Source organism: Pantherophis guttatus, chromosome 3 (genome assembly GCF_059756535.1).
Source record: "Pantherophis guttatus breed Tessera chromosome 3, ASM5975653v1, whole genome shotgun sequence".
Lineage (NCBI taxonomy): Eukaryota > Metazoa > Chordata > Lepidosauria > Squamata > Colubridae > Pantherophis > Pantherophis guttatus.
Genome location: NC_142065.1, coordinates 37,044,332 through 37,068,215, shown reverse-complemented (window position 1 = coordinate 37,068,215; position 23,884 = coordinate 37,044,332). Strand labels below are relative to the sequence as shown.

The following is a 23,884-nucleotide window of genomic DNA, read 5'->3' as shown; positions in this document are numbered from 1 at the left end:
GGCAGGCTTGCCGATGACTGAAAAAAAAAAAGGGAGAAAGATTTATTGCTGTGGGTGGGTTGGCCAAGGGACATGTGTTCATTGTTTTAGAAGCTGCCACCCTTGTCATGACTTTTCAACAGCCATGAAGACAAGTACAGGCAAAGTGGTGGTCAGGCTGGGGGCGGGGAAATTGCCCTCATGATAGATAGCAGCGGGGGTGGGGATGGGGTTTGTGGACTGGAGGAAGAGAACAAAACAAAGATGTTCAGACTCTCATACTGTTCTGTCACTAAGATTTCCTGTCACTAAAATAATGCCCATTAACGGAAGAACCTTAATTGGGTCTGAAACCCCATGTTGACATAATTGGTGTATTTTGGGAAGTTCTTCAGGCCACTCTGTATGAACAAAGAACATGACCCTCAAACAGCATTTTAACTGGCAGCACTTTTCTTTAAGGCAACTGAAGAAATGGAGGGGTTACGTTCTCTCGCTCAGTGAATAGATTTTTTTTTTATTTAATTTGATTTATATGCCGCCCTTCTCCAGAAACTCAGGGCGGCTTACAATGCGTTAAGCAATAGCCTTCATACTTTTGTATATTTTTATACAAAGTCAGTTTATTGCCCCCACAATCTGGGTCCTCATTTTACCTACCTTAGAAAGGATGGAAGGCTGAGTCAACCTTGAGCCTTGGAGAGATTTGAACTTGAAGTAATTGCAGGCAGCTGATGTTAATAACTGTTAATAACAGTGCTTTAGTCTAACACGCCACCAGGCTCTTTTTTATAAATAGATAATCTTATTTCACATTCATTTATGTTCACAAAATGTTGGAGCATTCCTGGATGGAACAGAATATTGCTGCTACTAACCTGTATATTTTTACTGGCTACTTGGATAAATTAAATCATTCTTCAGTGGCCAATGTGCTCTTTTGGTTACCCCAGTTATATTTTAAAGCAAATGAAGTTTAGGCTATGCTGTGAAATAACTTTTAAGTTATGGCTACAACTGGGACCAGAATTTCTGCCATTAAGTGAGGTAGTTGTTAAGTGAGTTATACCTGATTTTGCAATATTTTTTTTTCCCCCATGGTTAAGCAAATTACTGCCATTGTAATGTGAAACATGCAATTGTTAAGTGAATCCAGCTTCACCAATTGGCTTTAGTTTTTGGAAGTTGGCGGGGAAGATTGCAAATAGTGATCACATGACTCTGGGAAGCTGCAACCCTCCTACATACATGCCGGTTGCCAAGTGCCTGAATTTTGATCTGTGACTACTGGGATACTAGTATGATGGTCGTAAATGTGAGAATAGGTTGTAAATCACTGTTTTTCACTGTTGTTCTAAGGTTGAACAGTTGCTAAACGAACAGTTGTAAGTTGAGGAGTCTGTATTTTATGAAACAAAATACCAAAATCCCATTTCAGTGAAATAGTTGCTAGACCCTTTCTCAATATAAATCATTCTGGAATGTTTTGATCTGGGCTATTTTACATCTCTGGGTGAGTAACTGACTTCTACTCCTACTAGACTTAGAAATTGATGCTTTTTAATGCTTGAGGAAGGGAGGAAAAACCTCTTCTTATTTTAGCAGCATCTGTGGGAAAGATGATGTTTAAAAGGCCAGGCTCTGGTCCTGTCTCACTGCTGAGCAGGTGTCAGACGATGACATGGTTTTCCCTCTTCGTGTCAATTGCTCTGCTATAATGCCTTCTTACAAGACTGAATGATCTGGAAATCATTTTCATGAACGTTTCAGGCTACAGCCAGCCTTGTTCTTGAGAATAACAGTTACATGTTAAATGGAGGAGGAAGTTGTAAAAGAAATGATGATTAGTTGGGAAAGGAATTTCGGCCACAGCATAGAATTAGAACAGTGGGACAAACTATGGAAAAGGAACTACAAACTCACAACAGCAGTTGCCTACAAAGAAAACCTTTATAAAATGTTTTACAGGTGGCATTTGCCACCAGCGAGATTGACCAAGATGTATCCCAATTTACCACCCAATTGTTGGAAATGCAACCATAAATCTGGAACACACTACCACATGTGGTGGACGTGCCCCATCACAAGAAAGCGTTGGTGTCAAATTCAAAAATGATTGGAAGAAATTACAAAGCAAAAATAGATTTGAAACCTGAATCGTTTTTATTAGGAATACTGGACCCAAAAATGAACAAAAACCTTCAATACATTATATTGCAAATGCTTACTACAACAAGAATCACATTCGCAAAAAAATTGGAAACAAAAAAATGTACCCTCAGATGAAACAGTAATTAGGAAAATTCTAGAATGTGCAGAGATGGATAAAATGACTATGGAGTTGAAAGAGAGAGAGGATTCAGAATATTATGAAATATGGAATAAAATGTACAGTTGGCTCAAAAATAGAAATCAGAACAAGAAATATTTAACTTAATATTGATGAAACTTAAAGTAACTGAACAACATTAAATAAAGATATGTAAATATAAACGAATATAAATGTGTAGATAAGAAGAATTAATATTATAATGTGTATATATATATATGTTGGAGTAATGCGATTATCCTACTACTGAGTAGTAAATAGAAATGATAGAATAGAGTACTACAAAAGCAAAATATGTAAATCGATACGAAATGCTGTAAAATTACCATTGTTATGTAATGTTCAATACGTTATGTCTTGACATGTTTTGTTTTTATATATGTGTGATTGTTTTTTGCATTGTTTTAAAAGACAAACTGTTTAATAAAAATTATTTTTTTAAAAAAGAATAATAGTTACAGTATAAAGAAGAAAAGTGAAACACATAGAAAAAAACGAGATATACAAAAATAATCACATCAGTTAATACTTAGTTGGTAACCTTTAGCATGAATTATGGCCTTACAATGTCTTCCCATGGAGTGAACCAAGTCTTTTAGTTCTACAGCTGTTATAATATGAAACCAAGATTGAATGATTGCTTCTATTAACTGGGTTTTATTGCTGGCTCACTTCTGACTAACAAATTTCTTTAGTCGGCTCCATTGATTTTCATTTGGGTTAAGAAGATTCCAGCAGTGGAATATGATTATCTTGAAACTCCAAAAAAGTGGTGTTATTAGCCATCAAACCTCAAAAATACACTTTTCCCAAAAGGTTTCCACAATTTTGGCCACTACTGTACTTGGTACCCCCTTTCCACTTTGAAACTCATCACAAAGAGAAAAGCTCTGACTTCCAGCATGCAATGCTTGTGGGCAGTAGCTCCTTTCAAGATGTTGCTACTTCTTGTTGCAAGAGCTTTTGCAAAGTGCTGCGCATAACCATAAGGCTCTGGAAGAACTTGATGGAGTTCTGTGAAAGTTCAAGAAGGAGGGGGGAAAAGTCATTTGAATGCAATCAATTTTCTGTCACTAGAGCAACATTTCTCATCCTCAGCTGTTTTAAGATGTGTGGATTAACTCCCAGAATTCACCAATTATTATCATAGTAAAGCATATTAAAAGATAAACCTCCCCACAGGAAAGTTTACAGTTCAAATAGCATTATGAGGAAAAAATTAAATTGTTTAATGATGCAAATTTGAGAGATGAGATGAACTGAAAGTACTACTGGATTTTTGCAGCTTTTAAAAAAGTATTTAGATTTTTATCTTAAAAAGTGAAGATCATTATATATAAGCAATATCAATACAGAAAATAGGAACAGTCAATGATAGTATGGTAACTATTGCATACTGTTGGAGTTTGCTTGATAGAAACTCTTAACTAACTAACCAACTAACTTTGCATACATTTTTCTGCTGATGCCATATAGTTTTTTTAATGGACATAACTCGCAAAAGTTCAGCATAAGAATTCTTTTTTTGTGGTATAGAAATGAATGTGCAAAGTTTTCACTAATAAATTCTGCCATTGTTAAGTGTCTGGATTCCTCCATCTGGAATCTATTCATCTGTAAAACCTACTAGATGATGTTGGAAAACCTTAGCTGACAAGTTGGACATGAAACCCAAATACCATCTGGGAATACAGTACTTCTAATTTTTGTTTTTTTGATCCACATGAAAATCAAATACTGTAGTGTTTCCAGAAATTTTCAAGTTATCTCCTAATACTCCAAAGCCAGATCAAATTTTAGAAAGAAACACATTCCTTATACAACCACAACTCCAGAGTTTGAAATGGGTTTAAAATGAATTGGATATCCCAACTTCCACCACTTCTGATATGTCATTGCCCTACTAAAAAGGGGGGGTGGGGTAAAATTGCCCACTCCTGGCTAAGATTGAGTTCTCTATGTTCCATGAAGGAAAGCAATGAAACAAGTAGTTGGGCTGAGTGATATTTGATTGATTAATTATATGCCACCAAGTTTTTTTTGACTCCTGGCATCCACAAAGATTGGAGTAAGTAAGACAATATAATTGGGGCCAGAAACATCAAAAAGAGTAACTGACTCGTGCCCCTTAGAAAATAAATATTGCTCCAGGCCATACCCTGTCATGCAACCTTTACAATCATATCAAAGTTGAAAGGCAGTGTCCATAATTGCCACTGCAGGAAAAAATGTGTAAGCTTTATACCTTATACCTCTAGTTTTCAATTATATGCCTTCTGAGAATGGATTCCATATTGACTCATCTTCCACATTGACTAATCCACAGATGCCATTGCAATATACCATGAGAAGTCTTGTTATCACCTGTTAAGCATGCAGAGCTGTAAACATCTGCAAACATTTCCTGCAGCCTCCTTACTCTCTATTTTGGTTATGTATTAAAGGCATGAAACATGAAGGCAGTTATAACTGTTTGAAAGCTACCCTCCCCATCGCTGTGGGCTCTGCCAATAAGTACTGGGATTATTGCTGTTTTCACCAGACCGCTCTTTGCCAATCTACCTCAAGGGTTGGCAAGGGATTAAAGGTATAGCCCTGCCAAACTCTGGGGAATGGACAATTTGCTTCTGTACTGTACATTTCTGTGAAGTTCCAGAAACTATGTTGGGAGTCTTATATCTCAGGTTTTTAGAAATAGTTGCAGAAAGTTGTCCTATTCTCTTCAAGAGCCAATCAAAACCTGCTTTTTCTGCAATTGTTAAAATGCCCTCATATAACTTTTCTTGATGTCCCTTAGTTATTTTGCAATTGGAGCTTCATGGAAAAGATAGTATTCCAGATCTGCTGAGTTCTGCATGACCATAACAACCTGTAATTCTTCGTAATAATCACAAACTGAGCCAACTGTGATATATTGAATTCATCTTGGGCTGAAAGAACTGAATTGTCAGGTGTATGCAATAAGTATGCAAACAGGATCACAAGATAAAACTTCTAATGAACACCGCAAGGTCATCATGGCATCAGGCAGAGAGGCAGAGAGAGGACCTTGGGCCAATTAACACCATGAGGGAGTGGCAATGTATTCCAGATTAATGATTCTGTTTTATAATCTTCAATCTGCTTAGCTGTCAACCCTTTGATGTAGTCTAAACAGAAAGCTCCATCTGACAACTAAGCAAAGTTCCAAACCAAAGCGGAAATAACTATATGAGCTAATTCTACTTTATTACAAGGTTATGTTAACATAATCTTGTAAATTGTAAGGTTTGAATCTCCTGCCCCTACTAGAGCCTTGGTTGTGGAATTTTAACTTTGTGGAATAATTTGGGCAAAATAAAGCTTCATTATAGATTTACAACACATTTTTGCATTTCAGAACAAGTCAATATAGATTCAGTTGATTATGTCTACATGGGAAATTTAGTCAAATAATTCAAATGCTAAGAACAGAGGTGTCCAACTTTGACAACTTTAAGATTTGTGGTCTTCAAATCCCAAAATTTTCCAGGCAACCATTGAAGTCTGTAAGTGTTAAAGTTCCCAAGGTTGGATATCCCTGGTTTAGGATTTCTTTTTTTAAAAGAATAAATCATTAAAAAACTGATACTGAAGGCAAGTTATAATCCTGCTAAATCTACTGTAGATGGCACATCATAGAGTATTTGAAAACAGATTAGATGGAGGATTCAGGTCATAACATTTATAGACATAGTGGAAAGTTATCATATCTTAATTCCCAATTTATGTATATACAGAATTTTGTACTCATTGGTTCTTTGCCTTATACATATTATTACAAACATAGCTGCTAAATTTGTGATGGCCCATATTTTGGAAATGTGTTGTTTAATTTGTAAAATGTTTTTATTGATATGATAGATTTTGAGGTTGGATTTGCAGTAGTAAAAAAAAAATCAAGGGAAAAATAGGAGTCACTTTGGGACCCACAATTTTTTTTGAAAAATTTTAGGAAAAAAACACCTCTAGTAATATGATGCAGGACTTGTATATACCCAGTAAGGAACTTAGATATTTGTCTAGGGCATTTGCCTGGTAGGTAGAGGCAGAAAAGCAGGTAGAAAAAGACTGCATGGTAGGCAGCTTCAGTGTCTACTGAGAAGTGATGACTAGATAGCAGAAGTGCGATATAGAAAATGTTTACTCTTTGTTGCCATCTAATGGTAGATTATATCTGTATACGTAATCTGCAACCCAGATTGGGTGGCTACCACTTCTAATGCATCCTACTGGTCCTATCCAGATACCCTGAGCCACCATCGCTGCCATTCTCTCCGGAATGCACCAAAACATGTCTGTTCCCATAAAGCTAGCTACTATTTCTTCAAATGATGACTGATATTAAGATGGGAAGCCCAGTTTGAAAATTTTGCCTTGGGACCCCTGAATCAGATAAAGGTTATATTACATCATCGCCCTGCCTAATTAATGGAATTTATACTGGGTTCAGATGATTCTCCATTTGGATACTTCCTTCTTTTTACCACTTTCTTATCATTTGTGTTTTCAAAGAATGTCCATAGGAAGAAGAAAAAATAATAATTGCCCCATACCTTTTAAGTGATGTTGCTTGAAACTTTTCATTTGGAAGCACCTAGCAGCCATTTCTCCAAAACCAACATACTTACTTCCTTCATTCACTTTTCCAGGAAATGCAGATAATATTGGCCTGCTATATTGCAGAGAGTTTTACATCATCATTTTCTTTTCTCAGCCTAATTTGTAAGGTCTGTTTGTGATTTTTGCATATCCAGCAAGAAAGTCCCAACCTTACTTTACAAGGAAAGCTGAGGTGTCTGTTCCTTGGATTGGGACAGGAATATATTCCTTCCATTATAAGGAAGGATGTCTGAATGGAGACCAAAGAAAGTAAGTGAGAAACATCCCCAAAATCTTCTCAGCTGAAGATTTCTCTAGGAGCAGCAGGAGCAGAAGTAGAAAGAATTTTAGATTTTATTTCATGTGCTTTAAAATAATATTATAGTACTTTTGCTTGCAGTGGCTTATATTGCTTGTAAACCACTCCAAATCACACAGTGTGACAGATCTGTCATTAGCTTTCTGATTTGTTTCTTTGTTTCAAACCAATTATTTATTTATTTTTACCACACCATGCTTCCAACGGATGGTCAATATTCCAAGAGAAAGGTTAGAGAGATTTCTGATACGTAGGACTCATAGAGCATAACTTTTTCATTTTTGCCTCAGTTATAATGGGGGTGAGAAACCTGTTGATTTCCAGACACTACTCAAACATATTTTTTTATCAGTTCCAGCCAATATCCTAGTTTTGGATTCATTATCAGAAGAACATAGAATTCTCATTCTTGTTTTAGGAAAGTTTAGATAGAAGCACCATCAGTTGTTACAAGGCCTCTTATTTTAGATCTTTCTTATGATGGAAAAAAACGGGTTTAAATTTATCCCCTAAGAAGAAAAATTCTGAAGGCATTATCACATGTGAAACTTAAATCAGTCAGAAATAAAAAAAACAATTTAACTAATATTGACTGGAATACTTGTTGTTTTCTTTTCATTGCCACACTAATAACATTAGGCATGTGGGTGTGCTAAAGTGCTATGAGTGCACATGACTGTAGTTGTTATTTAGAATGTTATATTTGTTTATGAGCGTCTACAAAAAAACCAACCCATGGCTTTTGATGCAGGAAATGAACATTGAGAGGTAACCGTAGCATAGCTCCTGCTAACCTAAGAAAAACATATTTCTTAATATGAAGTAGAAAATTGTCAGAGGACTTTACAAACCAGTGAGAGAATGCACTTTTGGCAAAGAAGAAAAAAAGTAATTATAACTAAAAGCAGAGATAAAACAGTGTGTTTATGAGAGGCGGACGACTTCAAAGCCCTTGAATTAAGAAGCCCCTTGAGGGACAAGTGGATTATGAGGTCTAACTCTGAATCACACGATTCAGATTTCCAAGATCTTTGTCTTACTTTCCAGTGTATACAAGTTGGGAATTTGTGCTTTTTCTGTGGCCACCCATGCCCTCCTGGAAGGCCATAGAGACCTGAACCTGCTGCCCTCCTGCCTGACTTAGCTTTTTCAGGAGGCCACAGGGCAGAGGGATTTGTAACTCCACTTAATATTTTTTTAATGGAATTGTTCCCCAAGGAAGCCTGATATATCTGTTTTTATGCTATAGTATTTCTCTTTTAATCCACATTTTGATCCTACAGTTACTTGGTCCCAAGAATGACTAACAAACTGATTAAATAAATTAATCATTAAAGCAGGTAGATGGATGATTTCAGAAGTACTGATCTTCAGATGTGTCCCATTTTCTTCTTACTGATGCACTAGTAATGGATGAAGGTCAAAGAAGTAGAGATTCCATATCACTTTCTAGGTTCCGAAATTGTAATGGAACATGGATTAGGAGCATTTCAGAGATTGGTTTCAAAAGGTTCTGACCAGTTCTGGAGAACTGGTAGTGGAAATTTTGAATAGTTCAGAGAACCAGTAGTAAAAATTCTGACTGGCCCCGCTCCCATCTATTCTCTGCCTCCCAAATCCCAGCTGATCGGGAGGAAGTGGGGATTTTGCAGTAACCTTTCCCTGGATTGGGGAGGGAATGGAGATTTTACAGTATCCTTCCCCTGGAGTGGGGTGGGAATGGATATTTTACAGTATCCTTCCCCTGCCACACCCACCAAGCCATGCCACCAAGCTACACCCACAAAGCCATGCCATGCCCACCAAGCCACACCCAGTAGTAAAAAATTTTGAAACCCACCATTGGAGCATTTGTAGGCCAAATTTAAACCATGGACCCAAGATTTCCCACCTTTGACTAAGACTGACTGAAGGGTGTGATACAGTTGATCTGGATCCGTCAGCCCACTAATTCTCTGTTTTTATTACTGTACATTACTGTGATGGTGAAATCAATGGAAAGATTTTGCTACAGTAAAGAATCGTAACATTCAATCACAATATGTTCAAATCCAGATTGCATTATTTGTTCTGTAATTGGTTTCACTGATTTTAAGGGTTATGTGTTATTGGCTGTTTTAACATTGTTGTTCATCATTCTCGATTATATCTATGAAACAAACAATATGGACAAAACAGTTTATTACTTTCTTCTTCATCATGTATATAGATTGGGCCTCTCTATGTTGGAGACTATAATCTCAGCATCCTCATTGCATTCTATCCTAATTTAGCCCAACAGAATATATTTAAGAGACTTTGGAGGCTCATTACTATATTTGGAAGACCTTTGGATAAAAAAATTTGTATCTCCTGCAACATTGAGGCCATAGATTCTAGTATCTATTTTATGTACATAGAATGTCCTATGGAAGGATTTTCACACTTTACTATGTAGTAGATACCATATTTTTCGGAGTATAAAACACACCTTTTCCCCCCCAAAAGGGGGTGAAAATTTAGGTGCGTCTTATACACCGAATGTAGCCCCGCCCACCCACTGGCTCCCAGCAGTTTACCTCCTTGCAACAAGCAGCAAGAAGAAACAGCTCACTTCAGCTTCAACACAGCTTAATTAGCACAAATTGTCCGTTTGATCGGCCTCCTGGCTCTCAGCTATTTTGCTCTTGCTTGCTGCAAGGAGGTAAATTGTTGGGAGCAGATTTTTTTTCCCTTTGTGCTAATCAAGCTATGCTGAAAACGAAAATGAAAGTAAAGCAGGCCATTTGCTGTTTGCTGCAATGAGGCAAAATTGCTGGGAGGCAGAGACAGATTTCTTTTTCTTGTTTTCCTCACCAAAAAAGGTAGGTGCATCTTATAGTCCGGAGCATTTTATACTCCAAAAAAATACGGTAATGTCTTTTGAGGAGAACAACCTATCATATATGTGCATCTATCTAAAACTGCTGATAAATATCATGCAGAAGGAAGAGTATTCTCTTCTACTCTTGACTGCTTTCTACAAGAGGACAATTAATGCTTTCTACAAGAAGGGCACCTTAAAACAATGTCCACAAAAAAGAAGTATTCCTCAAATTGTAATCTACTGAATAAAATATCTCTTGTTTAAGTGAAATGCTGAAGTAAACCAGCAATTTTAGGCATTCATAGACTAATTAGCCAGAATTAACCATAGGAAATTGCCTTGGGTTCTGATAGGTAAATAACACCAGGAGAAAGATGGAAAGCGTAATTTTATTATTAATAGCATCCAGTTCATTGCCTATGATATCTTTCTGAATGAACCATGAGTTAATAGGCATGATGCTTTAGTCATCGCTCCTCTATTTGACTGGCTACTTATAAAAGTCCCAGGTCCTATGACTACAAAGCAGTTGGGTCTTGCAGGCTCTCTTTTGTCCTTAGTAATCTTTTTTGTCTAAGCCAAACAGTTGGGGGAGGTTTTATAAGTTTGAGGTTGCTGTTATCAGTCTATGCATGGCCCCACTATATATTCACCAGTACATAAATACTACTTATTGTCATTTAAGATAGATGACTTGGTGGAAGTTCAGGGGCTGGTAGTGATAATATGAGTACTCTTAATTGTGACAAGGGAGAGGCCCTGTGAGTAGAAAATCTATCTGCTCAGAAAGATAGTGGTCAGGTTGTTACAGGTGTTATGTATACCTTATAGTATATGCAGTTCTATCATTCCTCTCTATTGTAGTTTTTTCCTGTATCACATTGCAGGATTCATCTCTTTTGTTCCTGTGATGCATTCCAAAGCTTTCATCCGTTTGTCAGTAAGTTCTGTGGTACGACATTTTTTAGTTGCTGCTTGTAAACTTAAATTGTGTTCCCTCAAAAGGCGGTGGCATGTGCTTTCACTAGTGATACCCAGAACTATTTTATCACAAATAAGTTCATCTCTCAGAGAGCCATACTCACAGCTTGCAGCTTTTTATCTTAGCCGTGTAACGAAACTGTGTATTGCTTCACCTTCTTCTTGCTTACAGCTGCCAAATATATATCTTTCATATATGACATTTTAGAGGGTCTGAAAAAGACTTCTAGGGCATCTAGGATGGCTTTAGTATCACATGTTTGCTCCTCTGCTTACACGTTTGTAAGAGTTAAATTGTGCTTGTAAACATGGAGGCATTCACTGCCCATCAGCCTCCTCAGTGTCACTGCTTGCACTGCTGCTGGCATGTCATTTTGAGGGAATAATCCTCAAACTCTGCTCTGAAGTTGTCCAGTTACTGCTGCAATCTCCACCCACCCTCATGGCCTCTGGTGGTGGTATGCTGTTAGCGGCTGCTATGATGCTGCTTTTCTTCCTTAAAATGCTTGGCTTCCAGGACAGGACTGCAAGTGTTAGACTGGTATGTATCAAATGTGTAGAGACAGCAAAGATTCAGTTGCTTCTGACACCATATTTCATGTAGAGTAAGTAAACACACTACAAGCCATCACTGTGCAGAAACCATTTTACTAGAGAGTGAGTAATATAACAGAAACAGGAAATGCATCACAGGAACAATAGAGATGAATCCTAGAGTAGCAATGTGAAAAAGGAAACAACTACAATAGAGAGGAATGGTAGAGCTGCATATAAGGTAGACATAATACCTGGAACACAGATTTACTTGAATGAGGTGAAAAAACTGGATGGTCTGACAATTTTTACAATGGTGTGTTCTGACTTAGGCTTCCTTAGAAATTAAACAGCACAAACTTAGTCCCGGCAAACCTCTTTAATTCATAGGGCTGTAAATTACTTTCATTTACAGTCCACAAGGCTTGATAAACAGTCTTTCAAAGGAAGGTTATCAACACCAACCTATCTCACGTGGAACGCTGCCAAAGAGCTAATTTCCAGACACAGGGCAAGGCCAAACGTGGCACAGAGTCACAAACAGAAGTTTCAAATCTTGAATCGGCCAGATGAATTAATTGCTTCCTGCAATTAATCATGTCCCGTTCGCTTCTCTTTTTTTATGTCTTATGGGAGGGGCCAATCATCTCCAAGCCTTACTCCCAAGTCGACCCTGTCTCCTGGCAGCTCTGTGCATGTGCACACTGGGAACAGGCTCACACTGTTCTTCTGCCTCGCTGATGCCATCAAACCTCAAAAAGAGGCAGCAAAGAATTACCAGATGGCCTTGGCCCACTCTCTGCCTCTGACTCAGAGCCATCGTCCGAGTCTTTCCCAGACTCCAGGACTTGCCCACATTCCTCCCCAATCTCCTCATTGTCTGAATCTGCTGCCAGCTCTGCTGGCCGCTGGCGGGCCACAACACGGTGCCTGGAAGAAGTTGGTTTCCTGGACCCATTTCAGTTGGGTTTCAGATTGTGGTTTTGTATTGATCATGCTCTTCAGTGACCTGGGATATAGCTGGGGTGGGTTTGGTGGGCCCATTTTGTGCTCCTTGATCTGTCAGAAGTTTCCGATTCTGTTGATCGGGGTATTCTTTTGGCTCAGCTCCAAAGATCAGGAGTGGTAGTCATCATTTTGTGGTGGTTCTCCTTCCTGTCTCTGTGGCCAATTTCAATCAGGCAGAAGAAATTGAGCCCATGTCCCCTCATTTGTGCTTTCTATTTAATTTCCATATGAAACTGCTGGGTCAGATTATCTGTTGGTTTGAGGTCAGCTGTCACCATTATACTGTTAATATCCAGTGGTACATCTGGACCTCAGGGTGTTTTCTACCTATTATAAATACAGTATTATTTTATTGCAAGATTTACTGTGATGGATTTGTCTTGCAGCCCTTTTTGTTTTAAATTGATGTATTTAGCTATGACTTGTTGTTTGGCTGAAGGGTATTATATAAATATATTAAATGAGTAATATGTTTTGTCTGGCCTGTTCCAATATTCATAACTTTTATACATGATAGAAACAGAACTGGAGATCAATTTTTATGCTTCATTATTTAATATACTGTTCATGTAATCTCATCTTGAAGTTACTTCGTGGTTTCTTTAAAGTTTCCCTCCTTTTTTTGCCTCACACACATAAGTCAAATGTTTTTGTGAACAGTGTAACATAGACTGTTTATAACAGTCAAATATCTTATGAAACAAAACAAGCATTTGATGTAGTGTTTATTTAGAAGCCCAGATTAAAATGTGTAGTTCCGGAAGAGGCTGAATCTATGTACAGAAAATGTAGGGAAATTATTTCAAGGTTAAATGGTTAATGGGGATTTCCTGAAGATAACAGATATTTTGGTTTTATTTATCTACATGCTTTCATATCCTATTTTACTGCTCAAAACCTTCAGGTTGATTTTATAATAACATTTTTAAAATGATAAAACAGAATTCATTCAGTTTAAGAGCCTGTAAAGCATGAAAAAGCCAAAAATAACAATGTACAATGGCTCTAGAAATTTAGGCTTCCATTTAGGCATGTATCAGGCTACTGTAGTTTATTCCAGTTGGTAGGATTTCTCTTATTTAACAAGCTCTGGATTACAAAATTTTGGCTTTACATGGTATATGAATCCAGCTTGTATTCAGATTAATAAGTACGGCCCACAAACTAGGAATGATTTTTTAATACTGTGAGAATCCTATATAAGATCTAAGAGTTTAACTTTTTTTTTTCTTTTCCTTTTTTGTGTGTCTTCAAGTCAGTGTTGATTTCTAGTGACTACCTGCAGTTTTCTTGGCAAGGTTTTTTAAAAAGTGGTTTGCCATTGTCTCCTTCACAGGACTGACAGAGAGAGAGACACAGGGAGGGAGTGAGGGAGAGGGGGTGTCACCCTCTGGCTTTGTGCCCAAAGCAAAACTAGAACTTACAATCTCCCAGTTTTTAGCCAGGTGTTTTAACCATCACCCCAAACTGGTTGTCAAAGGTTTACACTACAACTGCTCCAAATTATTTTTTTATTTTATATTTTCAGTGATCTAAGTATGAACAACATCAGTGAACTGCTGCCTGGAGATTTCCATCACTTACATTTTCTGGAAGAATTGTAAGTATTACTAAACATATATTGCCATGACCTCTTTTAAAAGATTCTCTAAATAATACCCAAGACTGAGCAAGTTATATTTGAATGTGAGGCAGAAAAATCTTGAGACCACTCATACTGTTACCAGCAGTAAACACACACACACACTCAACTCAGTAAATTATTGTATTATTATTTAGGTGGTAAAAACTGTTTCCCTTCCTGACACTCAAACTTGTTTCTGTTGCAAATGATAATATACTGCTTCATGTAATCTTATCTTGAAGCTACTTTATGGTTTCTTTAAAGTTTCTCTCCTTTTTTTTTTTTTACTTATCTGCATAAGGGTAGAACTTTTCCACATGTTTACAGCAGGGGTGTCCAATCCTAGCAATTTTAAGATTTGTGGACTTCAACTCCCAGAATTCCCCAATCACTTTGGGAATATTGTGTGTACATTCTGATTGCCACATCTCATATATGATTTTCCAAAACAGGGAAAATACAAACGTAAAACAAAACATAAAGCATGATGTTGGCTTTTATTTAGACAATGTGAACAAGGGGGTATATATAATATGACTTTGTGAAAAGTCATTAAATGCAATTTGCTCTTTGGCTGAAGCAGGCATGGTAATTCATAAATCATAGGTTATAAGCCATGAAAACATTTTGACAGAAATATTAATTCCAGTTTTACAGAAATACATGTAGATGTAATTTCTTGTCACTTCTAATCAAGAGTTTCAAAATGTCATTATTTGTAACACAAGTAACAATTGATTTTGTTGAAAGACCGTGTTTGAAATTAAGGATCTCAATCGTACATTAACTTTTTTGTGGTAAATTCAGGCAGATCATCACGACGTTATGTTTATTAGATAACAAAGAACCATTTGACCATTCCTAACTCTTTCAAAAGAATCAAAAGAAGTTGTGATGAAACTGATCTTGAATTGATTCATCTAACTGGTCACAATATTTAGCTCAACTCTGGTTGAATACATACATTAAAAACTGGCATGTTTAATGCTAATTCATAATGGAGTCACCATTCATTTCTATATAGGGTAAATAGCAATCTTAGTATATGCAATTACAAAAATGAACATCTACTATTTTATCCTAGTAATATGTTGAGATCCCTGATCACTAGGTCTTCCAGAGCTTGCAAAATCTAAGGCTACCATCAGATGGTAGCAAAGAAATACTTATAACCCTAATTCTTTGTTGCCATCTAGTGGATGTCTCGTGTTTTGCAGCTTATATATGGTAAGTCTGATCTTCAGCTACAAGAGTTGTCTTTAACAGCAGTAAAAGAAGATAGCGTTCACAGTAAAAATTGTTTTTCTAATCTCTAAATTAGGATACTGAAAAAAGCTACTATTTATAGCTTGTAGTGAAAATGTATAAATTACTTGAATGATTATGTAGCTTGCACAGGAGTTTGCACAGGACTATTGCAAGCAGGTGTGCTAGTTGTATGCTACACAAATGCATCTTGACATGGAATGGCACCAAGTGATGGGAAGAGTAGTGGCCCAATGTGGCACTGCAGGGTGCCAGTTTGGAAGGAGAAGCCAGTCCAGTTACTACTCTGATGTTGTTTGGACTCACATTTAACAATTAATCCATAAAGTTCTTTGTTTTTGACTTGGAGTGGTGTGCGAACCTATCTATTATGATTTGTCATTATGGGCAATTCAACAAATGATGATTAATATTATGTATATTTTTTATCATCCAGCTGGCTGTAATTTATTTTTATTTTATTTTATTGAATTTAAGCATAGTAGGAGAATTTCTTCTTAATATTCCCATGTGGAAAACCCATATTGTGTCCATTGTTCTTAGGAGATTTTGTGATGCTGTATGTCACAGATACTTTATGCAGATTCTTTGGAAAGCTGATCATAGAAAAGGTCACACAATATTCGGGCATGCCTACTCCTGACTAAGCCTCATTGAGGTCTATGAGACTTCATGCCTAATGAGGCAAACGCTTAAAGAAAAGTTGAGACCTTGAAAGCTGACAGTAGTCCTGAACTGTAGAAATCCATTTGTTTCTTATATCAAAAGAAAAATAATTTTATCAGTATGATTTTGTTTTTCCCCATCTAATTAGAAACATCAGCCCAAAGGAAGTTTGTTAGAATATTGAAGGTAGCAAAGAGACTTAAGAATTAGGCAGATGAAGGTTTTGCTGACTGACAAGAAGGACTGGGAATGCAATTGGGGGTGGGGGGGAGAAGGAAAGAACACTGCTGTGCCAAAATACACAAGGCTAAACAGTCAGTGATTCATGATAGGGAACGGAAACCAGTGTTGACAGCTTCATCTGCTCCATTTTGTTGGCTTGGGTTTCAAGCATATACATAAAGCACACATCTCAAGCTCCATGCCACAAAATAGCTAACTGGAGTTCTGGGAGTTGAAGTCCACACATCTAAAAGTTGCTAAGATTGAGAATTGCTATACTAGAGGCTAAAGGAGCAATAACCATTCCTTGTAGAATTCATTATATATGAAATTATTCCCTCTTGATTCAAATGGTGTTCTCTTCCTATTAAGGGAAACTTTCTTGAAAACTAAACTTGTTCCCTGTTTTCTCTTTAGGTACATAATATACATTTAAATATTGCTTCCTGGGGTGTTTCTGCTTATAGTTACTCTTGTAAATAACATGCATTTTTGTGAAAAATTGTCTCTCCTGTTTTCCAAGTATCTTCATACATATAGGTAAACATATGCCTGTGTTCTGCTACAAATGCTATTTACAGGTGTCACATTTCATTTCCTAATTGGTAATTTCCTTTACAGAATAGCAAATGTTCCATTCTTCCAATATCTATACCAGAATGATAGAATTTCCTGCACTGCTATTTGGCTTCCCATGAGGCATGGGGTGGGGAGCGTTCAAATATTTCTTTTCAGCTATTATCCTAGTTCTTCCCCATAGGAGCTCTCACTGGCTTGTTTAAAATGTACAGTTTTTACCACTGCATCCATACATTGTATCCACACAGCTCATTTATTTTCAATGCCTGTTGAAGAAGTTAAATGTAAAGTACCTTGTAATCCTAAAATTTAAATTCACTGTAACCAATTTTAAACAATCTCTCCTTCATTCAGCTTATTTGTCCACTGAATGAAATTGATAAAACATATAAACTTTATCGTTAAAAAAATCTATTTCCAAATTTGGGAAGAAGAGGCATATATACATGTATGTACAAGAATAAATACAAATATAGGTAAACCACAAAAATGAAGTGCAATAAGCACCAATTTGGACACAGCTTCTGTGTTATCAATATTTTATTGACACTCCAGATAGAGAAATTAAATAAAATGCAGTGATATCAATGAGTTGCCCTCTTAAAAATCCATCAAATTCTAATTGATAATTTTCTACAAAATTCATGTGTCGTAGTCTGCTTTTTTGTGTTAAAAAGACAATCTTATGCTGTTTACACTATTATAGACACAATTTCTCTAAACTTCAGAGAAGAATAGAAATCTACATAACAAATAGGATTTATATTTTTGCATGCAGGAATAGAGTGACCAGCGTAACACATTTGTAATTGTCTTTGAGGGAATCCAGAAAGTATATAAATATCAATGAATGCAAAAGAAATGCAAAAGACTCACCTGACCCAAAAATAAGTTCTAAGGGACCTCTTAAAAGAGAATAAGAGATCAACGCTGTCCTTATGTTGGTCCTGGACATTGAGTCTGAAGATGGATGATCTCCTTAATAAACCATTTATAATAATATCCTTTCTGTCATTTTGGAAAAAAATGGTTTGTGATAATGCATTTTTTCCTAATCTTATCATATAGATTTGTCGCAATAAGATCTGGACTATAAATTCAAGAATTTTCTCTCATTAGTATGAGGAAAGGAAGGAAGGAAGGAAGGAAGGAAGGAAGGAAGGAAGGAAGGAAGGAAGGAAGGAAAGCAACTTTTATTGTAAAGAAAACCCTTTCTCTTATAATGACCTCTGGTTCCCCTCATAATGGCTCTATCTTGCCGAAAAGTATAGGAAGGCACTTCACTCCAAGCTATCATTATATTTCCTAACAAAAGACACTGTTAAACATTTGGCTGTATTATCTTGACCTTGTTTGTTCTGTTTATTACAGGCGCCTATCTGGAAACCAACTCTCTAAAATTCCAGAAGGAGCATTTTCTGGCCTCTACAATTTAAAAATTTTGTAAGTCACAATTTCTTCTAACTGCTACTGCTTTACTGGTCTTTAGATTTTATTTGGACCCCTAGTTTTACTTCCCAAAAGCTTTTTATGTATATGTGAGTCATGTGATTGTGCTTTCTCTAACTATATACTGTATGTCTGAACTTCTGAGAAATTCAGGCACTTATAACACAGTCGTGTTACTTGTTAAACTTTTCTTGATATGAGGAGTAGGGTTTGAACTTTCATCGAACTTTTTCAGGTCGTGCTCATGAGAGAATCCCATGTGAACAGGATGGTCAGAGCTTATAAGTGTGCCTCTCTCTGCATAAAAATTCTTAAACAGATCTGGAATTCTATGATTGTCACTATCACAAGCTTCATCACCTCCCTGTACTTACAACAATATATTGATTTTCTTTGACTGGATGGGTTATGTTATGTGGAGAGTAAATAATTATCTGTAGGCTTTTAGGGCAATGGTCCCCAACCTTTGTGGTTCAGTGGCCCGGCGGGGGGGGGGGGAAAGAAGGGAACCGGGTCGCAGAAGTGAGCCAGTGTGCTCATGCATGCACGCACAGTTCAACTTTCGCAAATTGAGCTGCGCATGTGTGTGCATGCATGCTGGCCTGCCGCTCATGCAAGTTGAACTGTGTGTGCATTGGCCCGCCATTCGTCCAGCCCAGGTCCGAATAGGCCACGGCCCAGTACTGGACTGTGGCCCAGAGGTTGGGGACCCCTGCCTTAGGGTTTACCTTACTCTAGAATCAAAACAGTAGCACTAGCTTATAATTGCATTGCTGCCACTTTCTCATTTTACACCTTCCCTAGTACTGGGAATATTGGGATTGGTCTTAAGGGGTTTAAGTAGCAATTGGTCCAATCTCCTTATTGGAACTGGAGGACTTTTTCCTCTGATTACTTTTAGATTCTTTTGTAACCAATCTATTATCAAACAGTAAGACAGGTGGCTGTTTTTCTTCATAGTAGTGCCCCAGCAGTCTGGTTCTAGTGAAGGATTTATGCTCTCAGTGGTTCAACTTCTATTTTTCCAAATATATATTTTTTTTACAATCTCTTCTTTTGCAATAAACATTTTAGTTCATGGGCATGTTTGGAACCCGACCACAATTCAAAATCACCATAGCTGACAATGTTTACATGAAACGTACAGGTATCAACCTGCTCCTCGGATTAAAGAGTGCAGGGCTGTTCATGAGGCCTTCTAAAAATCCTACTCTAAATCCCTGGGTTTAGAGATGAGTTGCTTCTTTATCCATAGCCTGCATTAGGCACCAAATCAAAGAAACCAAGAAAACCACAGAAAACCCACCCTGTTTCAACAAGGGCAACACTACACGCAGGAAAGTTGCTTTTCATCAGTATACATTGGAGCACTTCCCAGCAAAATGGTTAAACGTGTTAATCTCTCTGAAACTAAAACAGTTTTAGCAGTAGCAAAGTTGCCCATGGGCTTCAAGAGAAAAAAAAATATTGTGTGGTTCTCCTGAGGCTGAAAGGGTATTAGTCAGGGAGCACTGGCAGTTTGAGACAAATGGCAATGCTTGCCCGAATATCCTGCAGTGCATCGAAAGCAATCTTGTGATGGAGTCATAAATAACCTTCATCCTTCCTTGACAGCAGACAAATTGGGCACCCATTCTAACAAAAGGATTATCATCTTAGCTTTCATTTTGAAGTGAGAGACTTACTATCTGAAGAAATATGAGCAAAAATATCTCCAGGTGGCCCTCATACTGAGATTAGTATAGGTTAAGACTCCTATCTCAGGCCAAATGTGCTTTGTCTTGCTTTAATCTTCTAGCAATCTATGTGGCTGATCAGAAGGAATGTTTCCCATAATGACTGTTAAAGGGTCTACTAGGTGTCCAGCTGTGAGAATAAGCTTTGTATAAGCCACCACCCAAGATCTACACAACATGAAGAAGCTCTCCAACACTGCAGTTGCCCTGTTTGTTTATAATTATTGATACTTTTATACTGCCCAATAATATAAGTTCTTGTTGGTGTACGGTCAATTAATATTCATTTTAAACAAGTAGAATTACATCAAAATAAAAATTCTAAAAAGAATATCGAACAAATAAAAAGATAAGCACAAAGGACTAGATAAAAAGTTGAGGACAATTGTAATGGCAATAGATAAAGCATAAATTATCTTCAGGTGAAAGTTGTTTAATCCTTTTAAAAGAATTTTTCTTACTTTTATTATTATATTTGAAATTACTCAGCCCAAAGTCTCCTATATAAACCATCTAAAATAAATGCCCTAAAACACTGAATGCTTAAAAAAAGCCATTGTCCATTGTCCCACATTAGGTTAGCTATTTTGCTTTCATCTATTTTGATTGCATTTCTTGTATTTTTGTTGTTGTTGTTCTCGGATTTTGGATTTTATTATGTGTTTTATTCCCCTCTATGAAATCAATCTGAAAACATTTATTTATTACATTTATTTATTTATAAAATTGTATAAATTATATAAACTATAAACTATCTTGGGTGTCCTCCTGGATTCCCTAGAGGAATCCTAGAAGACCATTTGACGGCCGTGACCAGGGGGGCTTTCTCACAGATTCGCTTGGTGTGCCAATTGCGCCCTTTCCTAGACCAAGATGCCCTTCGCATGGTCACTCATGCCCTAGTTACTTCTGGGTTGGATTACTGCAACTACCTTTACATGGGGCTGCCCTTGAGGTGCACCCGGAAGCTCCAGCTGGTCCAGAATGCGGCCGCGCGGGTTGTTATGGGAGCTCCCCATTACTCCCATGTTACATCCCTCCTGTGCGAGCTTCACTGGTTACCGGTGGTCCTCCAGATCCACTTCAAGGTGCTGGTACTTACCTATAAAGCCCTACATGGCTTAGGTCCGGGGTATTTGCAGGACCACCTCCAGCCTGCCTCCCACTGTCCTGTCCACTCACATAGAGCTGCCCTCCTCAGAGTGCTGTCGACCAGACAATGTCGGCTGGCGGCACCCAGGGGTAGGGCGTTCTCTGTGGGCGCACCTACCCTCTGGAATGGGCTACCTACCGAGCTCTGGACAGCGCCCGATCTCCACTGGCCTAAAGACTTGGCTATTCCATCAAATGGGCTGATTCTGATTCTGGGGTTTTTACTATTTAATTATTTTAGATTTCCAATTGGTTTTAATTAGGATTTTATTCTGTTGTCGTTTGTTTTTCAATCTTCTGTTCGCCGCCCTGAGTCCTTCGGGAGAAGGGCGACATATAAATATATTTACATATATAAATATATGTAAATAAATAAAAATAAATAAATAGATAAAACCTAATATAAATACAATACTAAAAAAAAAAGTCAACCTAGCTAAAACGATGGGGATGGAGGGAGCTCTGGTGGCTCAGCAGACTAATTAACATCCACTTACATCTGCTGCCTGCAATTACTGCAAGTTCAAATCTCACCAGGCTCAAGGTTGACTCAGCCTTCCATTCTTTCTAAGGTAGGTAAAATGAGGACCCAGATTATGGGGGCAATAAGCTGACTTTGTATAAATATACAAAAGTATGAAGGCTATTGCTTAACTCATTGTAAGCCACCCTGAGTCTCTGGAGAAGGGCGGCATATAAATCAAATTTTTAAAAAAAAAGATGTTCCAAAGGGCAGGCCCAACAGCTCTTCTTCTGGATCCCACTGGTTATTAAATGAATTAAATCTATAATAAATAATTAAGCTATATTTTAAAACAATAAATGCCCAAATGAAAGTTCATCTTTAACAGGATTTCTTTCACTTTTTTTTTTTTATGAGCCTTTGCTGTTTGCATGGTAGGAATCTTGGACATTTTTTCCACTTGAAGCACAAAATGAAAACAGTAATAAAAAATGAGGCAGTGTTCTAGAAGCCTGGGACATGTTTCTGCAATGAAATGGAAACTGAGAAATTAGTGCCCCTTTTGAACAAGCTGCCTGAAGCAAAGTTCTTCTATATTGCTTCATAGTGAGACTGGCCTTGTTGAAGGCGTATGTTATGCTTGCAGCCATGCGTGTTAATTTAGTGTCTCTGGTTCCCGCTGTGAATCTGGTGAGAGGCTTTCCTGTAATGGCCCACTGGTGCTCTGTGAGTCAGCTTGTTACCAGGCAAGTGGGTGTTGTACAATTTCTAGACTGTACAACCTTTCTCAGTTTCTACAAGGACCCATGCATCCATCTATGCTCAATTCATTCTTTCCTGGAATGACACAATAGCAAATGGAAGAGGCTGTAGGGCACAGAGGCAAAGCTCTCAGGGTACTTCTTGGGATGGGGCTTAGGAAAAAAACCACCAATTAAATCTTTTTGGAAAACTTTTGCTTTCATCAGAACCAAGATGCTCCAGGCAAGGAATGCAGATTAAGCACCCAGTTCCAGCATGCCATAATTTCTGAGAGAATTTTTTTTAGAGGGCTGTCCTGAGTTTTGGTGTCCTACCCTCACCTGCCACACCAATCATCCACCGTGCAGTACAAAGAAGGATCCCAAGGGCTCAAATACAGAAAGTATCTTATAGTGCTAGAGCTCAGCTCTGAAAAACAGGCTTTGAGTCAGGATGCAATCTTTACTTTAGTCAGGATGCAATCTTGCCTAAGAGTCAGCCATGGTATCAACTCTGAAAGTCCACTCCCTTATTTTCTGATCTCTGTTATTTAATGTTGAAAGAAAGGCACATTGCCTATGCTTAAAGGTATTTATCTGGCATAATTCATTTATTACTGTAACAAAGCTGAAAGCTGTACTATATTTAAGATTCAAGAGCCATAAGTCATATTTTTTTTAAAATATATAAAATCATACACACACACACAACCACACCCCTCTGGGTTAACCCTCATTACTTCAAAGAATTTTTAGTCAGCTAATTTATCCTAAGACTTGAAATAGATTCTGATATTTATTATTTGTTTTCTTTATGACAAGATTTATCTCCTGTTTCTATCACAAGATTTTAACGGACTCTGAAATGGATTAATCAATGTCAAGTCTTTGTGGTATAAAATTCTCACTAAACTATTTCAGAATGTTTAGCACCAGCTTAAAATGGTCCGGTTGTTTCAACATCCCAATATCTAATGCATAAAACCAATGATGGCCAGTATTTCTTTGTCTCACTTAGTAATGATAAGAGTGGCAATATTAGTTCCAATTCACTTGATCAGTTGGAGAATTTGGAATGAACAGGTTAATACAAAGTTTAATTCATGGGAAATATGTTAATATGTTTGCTTTAAGACCAATATATAACCCATCTCTTGGCCTACTTATGGATAGCCTGCCCTGTATGTTCAGATTTTCAGCGAGCACCTTTGCTGATTGAACCACATAGCTCTCTTTTTCCATGCCAATGGCTGCATTAAGAAATGGGTCCTTGTTGAAATTGAGGCTGGCCCCCTCCTCCTTAAAATTTAAAATGTAGGGCCTTGATTTACTTTACAATTGTTCATAATGTCTTCTTTATTTCAATTTTAAT

General features: G+C 37.4%; 1 protein-coding gene across 4 annotated transcripts in view; it reads left to right on the top strand.

Annotated features, from left to right (window-relative positions):
* The window catches only part of LGR6 (leucine rich repeat containing G protein-coupled receptor 6), a 134,606-nt gene that overhangs the window by 41,479 nt on the left and 69,243 nt on the right, over positions 1–23,884 (top strand). For 3 of the 4 annotated variants that reach the window (XM_087889289.1, XM_087889290.1, XM_034414192.3), the window contains exons 2-3: positions 14,144–14,215; positions 18,344–18,415. In XM_087889289.1, the coding sequence (XP_087745415.1) occupies positions 14,144–14,215; positions 18,344–18,415 (144 nt within the window). Of the gene's footprint in view, positions 1–11,786; positions 11,849–14,143; positions 14,216–18,343; positions 18,416–23,884 lie in introns of those variants that run through there. The other variant, XM_087889291.1, reaches the window with a different exon arrangement.